This window comes from Stegastes partitus, unplaced genomic scaffold (assembly GCF_000690725.1).
Source record: "Stegastes partitus isolate 25-593 unplaced genomic scaffold, Stegastes_partitus-1.0.2 Scaffold2550, whole genome shotgun sequence".
Lineage (NCBI taxonomy): Eukaryota > Metazoa > Chordata > Actinopteri > Pomacentridae > Stegastes > Stegastes partitus.
In genome coordinates this window covers 18,163-26,255 of record NW_007580281.1, presented here as the reverse complement: position 1 = coordinate 26,255, position 8,093 = coordinate 18,163, and the positions used below count along the sequence as shown (strand labels likewise).

The window sequence follows — 8,093 nt, the reverse complement described above, 5'->3', positions numbered from 1 at the left end:
TGGCAACGCTGCTCGCTGCATCTGTCCCCGAGAGAGACTCACGTGGGTCAGTTTGTCGGTGATGAGCGTCGGCCACATGTGATAGAAATCTGGATGGAATGAACCCAGTCACAACACGGAGAATCACAGCAGATGAAGTGCAACATGTATGCAGAAACATGACTCTGTGACTCTGCTGTGTGCAGGTGATGATCCATAATAATCCTCATCTCCAAATATAACCTCAGTAAGAGTCAACAGTGTTTTCTGTTAGCTTCATCTATCCATTATCTATACACCGCTTAATCCTCACGAGGGTCGCNACACACAGCAGGACTGTGGGTTCTGTCCTCCATCTGGGAACACTGCAGTCAGCTGATCAGGGCATTTATTCACAGACGCTTCAAGGAACTCAAACGTCTTCAGGCTGTTTTCAGGAAAATCCTCAAAATTTATCAACCAAAGTCTAAAACTTCAGGTAAGAATCTGAACTGAATAAATTCCACCAACAGCCAGTGAACTGACCTGAGAGTCTCCAGTTTACAGTTTGGACTCTTCAGTCCATCACAAAGATGCTTCACTCCTGAATCTCCCAAGACGCTGTTGCTCAGGTCCAGTTCTTTCAGATGGGAGGGGTTGGACTTCAGAGCTGAGACCACGACTTCATAGTCACTCTCTGAGAGCCAACACTGAGAAAGTCTGTCATGACACATAAAAGATAAAACATGTTATTGCCAATCAGAAGAAAAACAATTCAGCCTCTTAGGGTGAAGAATGAAGGTTTTATGGTTGGTGGAACATCGGAGAAGACAGAAACACTGACATGTTGTAATAAACCTCCACCATAATAGAACTGGTTTGTATGATTCTACCAAAGCAGCTCCACGTGAGCCCAGATGGTACACATGGTCACCTCAACCAATATTCACCACTTTAAAAGACATAAGTCCAACTGAAGACGGTCAGATGTGGAGCATTCGCTGAACTGAGGCAGAACGAGCACATTGAGAACATGTGAAGAACTGAACTACTGATCTACACTGACTGGTCATGTTCATCACATCTGGACTCACTCAGCCTTTCTGCAGTTCCTCACAGCTGGAATCAGTCTCCGTCGTCCCTCCACTGTTGTGTTGTACTTCCTCAGGTCCAACTCATCCAGAACCTCCTCTGACATCTGCAGCATGTAGGCCAGAGCTGAGCAGTGGATCGCAGAGAGTTCCGTCTTTGATCTGTTCTCTGACTTCAGGAACTCTTTGATCTCCTGATGTACTGACAGATACTTCATCTCCATCAGGCAGTGGAAGATGTTGATGCTTCTGTCTGGAGATATTTCATAACTGTTCTTCTCCTTCAGGTTGTTGATGACTCTCTGGATGATTTCTGGACGGTTCTCTGTCCGACCCAGCAGGCCTCCTAAGACTCTCTGGTTGGACTCCACAGAGAGGCCATGAAGGAAGCGAGCAAACAGGTCCAGGTGACCATTTCTACTACTGAGGGATTTCTCCATGACTCTGTCCAGGAAGGCATCCAGTGATGAGTTGATGTAGTCTTCTCCCAGGAACTTCTCCAGCACCTCAGTGTTGCTGTTGGTGTGACAGTAGAACATGTAGACTGCAGCCAGAAACTCCTGAATGCTCAGATGAACAAAGCAGTAGACTGGTTTCTGGAACATCACACACTCTCTTCTGAAGATCTGCGTACAAACTCCTGAGAACACCGAGGCCTCTGTCACATCCAGACCACACTGCTCCAGGTCTTCTTGGTAGAACATGATGTTTCCTTTCTCCAGATGTTCAAAGGCCAGCCTCCCCAGCTTCAGAAGAACTTCCCTGTCAGTCTCCGTCAGCTCCTGTGGACTCGTCTCATGTCCCTCCNCGGAGAGAACCCACGCTGCACGGGGAGAACATGCAAACTCCACGCAGAAAGATTCCGGTGCCCCCACCGGGACGCGAACCGGCAACCTTCTTGCGAGGCAACAGTGCTACCAACTGCGCCACCTTGCAGCCCTCTGTTAGCTTTATGCATCACAATATTCTGTCTCATAATGATGCATTAACCTCATACAGTAAATGAGCTAAACTAGACTTACTATTGAACTATTTTCCAACTGCTATTTATTTCTACTTCTAAAATATAATCATAGTTCACATGCCTTCACTGACTTCATCTTGTTCTTGTGTTGTGGTGTATATTCATGAATTTCTTAATTTGTCGTGATGCACAATTCGCTTTTTATCGCTGTCATCATTAAATTCAACTTTTCGAGAAAATAGATGCTTTAAAATATCAGCTGAAGACGCCTGATTCAACTCAGATTCCTCGAGTCGAACCTTCGTTTATCCAGGTAGCAACAAGGGGTGCACTGATGCAAGGCGCTGAAAGCTGAAGAGCAGCGATCCTTTCGTTAGCAGTCAGTCCGTTTTGGTCTTGTTGGTATCTTGTCTGTGTTTTAAGTCCAGTGATGTCTGAAGTGAGCGACTCTAGTTTGTCAGAAGTGAAGTTACCAGAACATAGCCACAGCCACGGTCAACAGGTTGCCCACAAGTGTTCCAGTGACCAGCAGCAGAAGGCTGTGGTTGAACTGGGCAGCTCCCAGTTGTTTCTAAGTGACATGTTGTGCTCACACTGATGTCAGTTGGTGTATGAGGAAGAAGAAGAGTCACGACATGTCTGCAGAAGTGATTAGGTTACTGTAGTCTGCAGATGGTCCAGGTCTTAGTGTAACAGCTACTCAGATGTTATGTATGAGGTTTACTCTCCAAAAAGAAAAGCAGTAAAGGCCCAGTTCATACAACGTTACAAAGGTGAGTCTCTCAGCCTCGTCCTCATTGCTGCAGAGTCCAGCGCAGACAATGATGATGAATTTATTCCTCTTCTGTAGTACTTGAATTGCTCATGTGTTAGACACAGTTTTGTCAGGAAAATCTAAACAAATCTTAGCTTAATAATCATGATATCTCTTCAGAATAACTTTATTCTATTTATTTAAAAATTTGTGCAAAAAAAGAAAAAGAAAAAGCTTGTTCCAATGAGATTCTGTACAAAACATGCGACGCTCATGTGACAAAAATTCTGTGAGTTTTCAAGTGAACTCAGCTGAACTGCACAGCGGACTGGAAAATAATTAAAATTTAAATCGTTAAATATTTATTCTATGTAGACGCTGGATTTTTTCAGGACAGTATATGTATAGGTCACACTCGTGGGTACTAGAAAAAATGTTGTACATGTTGATTCCAGGGTTTGTTTGTTTTTGTAAAATAAATAATCAAAGAAATTCAGCTTTTATTTTTTTTTATTTTTATAACTTGTGTCTTTTTTTACTTTGTTGTACCACACTAAATGTATTTTTCACAGTTTTTCTACTTCTAGCTATGGTTGTGTTGTTTCCATGGAGGTGCAGGATTTTACACTGCAGTGAAAAATGAGTCCACAGTGAGGAGCAAAAACACAGAAACAGGACTAAACAGAAATGAGTAACAAATATTCAAACTGTCTCAGTCAGCTCAAATTTATTCACTGACAAAAGTCTGATCCAGGTGCGGGCCTGGTGAAAATCGTGAAAACAAAGTAAACCCAATAACCTTCCCAGTGGTAAAGAATTGAACTGAAGACCAAATCCTGCATCACTACATGCAGACGAACTGCAATAAATGCTGCAGACATGAAACATACACTGGTATTAAGAAAAATGTATTGTTGAGGAAATCTGAATTTTCCTTTTGCTTAAAAAACATTGAAACAATTTTAAACATTAAATAAACACAACAATATTTACTACATTTTACATGTTGTTTGTTTCCATCCGTACAACAGTGTTCATGTGTGTTCATACCAGTGTTGACTTGCTGTGACAGAAGTGGTCGTATATCCGTCAACACTTTTCACGTCTTCTGGTGTCTGCACTCTGTCTCTCAGCAAGTGTGTGTGTGTGTGTGTGTGTGTGGGCCGTAGATAAAAGGTCACTGCTGTATGTTCTTAGCGTGTGCTTCGTACGAGGGAGAGGCGATACACGAAAACACATGTTGGCTCTGTGATGACCTGCAGCATCAATCTGCAGAGAAAACAGGAGGTGGAATGAAAACATGAAGAAGAGATGAGAGGAGCAGATGGAACTCCGTTACAGATCGATCATAATTCATGTCTTTCCAGGCATTAAAATTATGTGTGATGATCCTATAGAAACCCAGCAGTGCAGGAAATCAGGTGGGAACACAACAAGCAGCCAGTTTTGACCACAAGTGCGTCTGTCAGGAAATAAATGAGGAAACAGAAACATGTCAGATTATAATCTTTCTGTCGTTTTTTAATACAATAGTTGTTTTACTTTCGGATCCTTTTAGGAGTTTTTCTGGGTTCACAAGTGCACACACACACACACACACACACACACACACACACATAAAGCTGTCAGCTGTGGACAGTTTAATCCTGTTATCGATCTTTGAGGATGAACTTACGTTCTGTGTTCCAGATGTTCTCAGCTGAATGATTTGAGCCAATATGTGGCCACCAGCAGTAAAAGGACACATTTAGTTCATTTAACCATATTAACATGTTATATTCTGGCATTCAGCGGTGGTTATGGACAAGCTGAGGACATCAGTTTTAATCTGCTGCTTCTTGCTCTTATGGACGAAGCTAGTTGGGATGTTTTGATGTGATCTCTGTGGCCATGTCGATCTCACATATGTTTTCACAACCACAGTTATTGTTTCACTAAAAGGCAAAAGAACAAAAGCAATCTTGTGTCTTTAAGTTCCAGAAACCGTTTCATTAAGCCTAATTTACAAATGCCGACAACTCTCTCCATGAAACAGGGAAGTGATATTATTCTGTCAGTAAATCTTAAATGATCTGTGAGACCTGCCGGTGGGTTTGAAAGGCTTGTTGTTGTTTATCACAAGTAACCAAACTAATCTCATGACAAGCAATTCCAGCTTCAAGATGAGACTAAAATGATGATACTTCAGCAAAATCATCCTGTCTCATTTAATAATGTCCCAACAGTCAGTCATTTGCACTAACCATTCATCCATCCATTATCTATTCACCGCTTAATCCTCACTAGGGTTGACAGACAACCAAGCACACTCACATTCACACCGACGGACAATTTAGAATCACCAATTAACCTCAACATGTTTTCGGACTGTGTGGGAGAAAGCCGGAGAACCTGGAGAGAACCCACGCTGCACGGGGAGAAAAGAACAGAAAGATCTTAACCGGGATGCGAACCGGGATCTTCTTGCTGTGAGGCGACGGTGCTTATCTCCGAGTCACCTTGCAGTCCTGTGCTCACCAGTTTCTGCAATTAACAAAATCAGAACAACTGGCTCAGCTGTGATCAACAATCATGCCACAGATAGGAGCTACTGTAATAATGGAGACAAATTAAACATTAAAGTAGTAAAATCTCTGTAATAAGTAGAGCAAACATTTTTTTCCCATTTTGGACAACACCTCTGGGTGCTCGGAAAAATGTTAGACATCTTGATTCCATTTTTAATTTTTAATTTGTAAAATAAATAAATAAATAAGGCGCAGTTGGTAGCACTGCTGCCTCGCAGCAAGAAGGTTGCCGGTTTGCGTCCTGGTGGGGGCACCGGGATCTTTCTGCGTGGAGTTTGCATGTTCTCCCCGTGCAGNGGAAGTGATCCAGACCAGAGCCGAGGGAAGCAGGTTCCCCTGGATGAGGTTTGTCAGCAGCACGTCCAGCGATGACTTCTGGCTGATGTCAGACACCACCTCCCTGTTGGTGAAATCCAGTGAAAGTCTGCTTTCATCCAGACCGTCAAAGATGAACAAAATTTTACAGAAAGCCAGCTCCTCTGCTGTCACCTTCTGTAATGCTGGATGGAACTCATGGAGCAGCGTCAGAAGACTGTGCTGCTCATCTCTGATCAAGTTCAGCTCCCTGAACGGAAGCACAACCACCACACTGATGTCCTGGTTTTCTCGGCCCTCTGCCCAGTCCAGACTGAACTTCTGCACTGAGAAGGTTTTTCCCACGCCAGCGACACCGTTGGTCAGGACCACTCTGATGGCTCTCTGCTGCTCAGGGAAGGCTTTAAAGATGTCCTGGCACTTGATGGGAGTGTCAGGGAGGTTCTTCTTGGAAACTTTGCACTGCCACCTCCGCCTACATTTGGTATCAGCCTCTTCACTGGCTTCTGCTGTGATGCAGAGCTCAGTGTAGATCCTGTTGAGGAGGGTTCCACCTCCTGTTGCATCACTTCCTTCAGTCACATGTTCACATCTCCTCCTCAGACTCATCTTATGTTCCTGCAGAACCTCCTGCAGACCAGCATCTGCTCACAGATCAGAGAAACAATCAGACGGAACAAACACAAACACCTTTCATGTCTGGACAGCACAACACAACAACAAGTGCAGTTTTCACACATCAGTCCATCAGCACGTGTTCAGTCTTACTTTGTACACAGCTGCTTTGACCGGCTGTCTGCAGTTCAGCTCTGGATCTTTCTCCACACTTCTCCTCTTCCTCCATCTTCGTCACTCAGTGTGAGAGTTACACCAGCAACACTGAGTTTGACTCACAACACAAGAATCAGGACAAACAAACCTGTAAAGAGTCACAGTTCAACGCGTCAGATGAGGAAATAAAACCCAGAGTCAGAGTGGAACAAAAGCAGTCAACAGTCCACCTCCTGAATGAAAAGATCCCAATGTTCTGATCCAGTCCACAGACAGACAGCTGACTGAGAGACTCTGACAGCAGAAGAAGAAGAATGTTGGACCAACACTCACCTTGTTTTCCTCCTCTGGCGACTGTAAAATGGAGTCTGAATTGGGTAATTTCCTCCTTCTGTTCTGGCATCACTCAGAGCTCCTCCTCTGTTTACTGGAAATCACATGACTGCTGCTAAATGCAGTGAGCTCTGACTCAGAGACACTCTGATGCTGCTGCTGGTGCTGTTGTTCCAACACTGGAAGCAGAACGCTGCCACCTGATCAACCCGTTCACTCACTGATTAGGATCAAACTGTGCCAGGCGTGATCAGCTGCTCGCTGACTTTATGGCCTAAAGCAGTGTTTCCCAACCAGGGGTATGCGTACCCTTAGGGGTACGTGAGCACATTGCAGGGGGTACGTGGAAAAAAATTATTTTCAAGATAATCCAAAATATTCTCCGTCATTTCATAAGTCTGTCAATAAAATGATACGTGTGCTCTATGACTTGTGTCCCTGGGGAGACAATAAGGTGTGGCACAGCCATGCCAACATCAGCAGGAACCTGTCCACCTGCAGGTAAATATGGATAAATGGCTGAAACGTGCAGTTGCTGTGGATCGAGGAGGGGGACAAACGCAAGAAAGATGCCAAACCTGAACCAAGGCAGTATAGTGAAAACTATATTTCATTATGGATTCACTTCTCCGCAGCCTCAGTGCCCCCTGTGGAACAACAGCGTGTCCCGTCGGATTGATGACATGTCGGTTAACATCATTGGTCAGTTCGCCCTGCAGCTGGATGTGAGTGGTGATGCTCAGCTCCTGGCCTTGTGTCGGACATAAACGAGCATATTTTATTTTTGCAAAAAAGCTGCCAGGAAAGACATGTTCTAGATTATAGACAGCTTTTTCAAAGAACACGATCTACAGTGGAAAGCCTGCAGTCACATCTGTACTGACGGCGCAGCTGCGATGACGGGACCGGACTTTTTGGACACGTGAAAAAGGTAAACATTAAATGGATGCATCGTATCATTCACCACGAAGCACCGGCAAGTAAGCGAACGAGCCCTGATTGAAGTGCTGTTGTGGATGGTGCTGTGAAGGTGATCAATTTCATCCAATCCAGTAGATCACAGACTGAAACTCTTTGTCATGAGGGCGGCACAGAAAACACGACTCAGACTTTCTGAACTGCGCAGCTAAGTTTCTGTTTCTGACGCAGCATCCGCATCCTCTTGCTGTGGTGTCTGAGGATGCTCGGTGGGTGGCGCACTCGCCTGATGTGTTTACCAAACTGAACGAGCTCAACCTGTCGCTTCAGGGAAAGGAGTCACACATCCTGAAAATGTATGATAAAGTTAAAGGATTCACAACTACGGGAGAAGAAACGTGATGAGGGAGATGTCAGCTGTT

The 8,093-nt window shown here is 44.3% G+C and overlaps 1 protein-coding gene across 1 annotated transcript; it reads right to left on the bottom strand.

Moving 5' to 3' along the window:
* Positions 1 to 309: 309 nt before the first annotated feature.
* On the bottom strand, positions 310 to 6,746 carry LOC103375323 (protein NLRC3-like). Its single transcript, XM_008305567.1, has 5 exons — positions 6,418 to 6,746; positions 5,629 to 6,293; positions 5,266 to 5,290; positions 1,053 to 1,872; positions 310 to 678 (listed from the first exon to the last, which is right to left on the bottom strand). Exons 1-5 carry the CDS (start codon positions 6,491 to 6,493, stop codon positions 435 to 437), a joined length of 1,830 nt encoding a protein of 609 aa, XP_008303789.1. The 5' UTR covers positions 6,494 to 6,746; the 3' UTR covers positions 310 to 434.
* Positions 6,747 to 8,093: the final 1,347 nt, after the last annotated feature.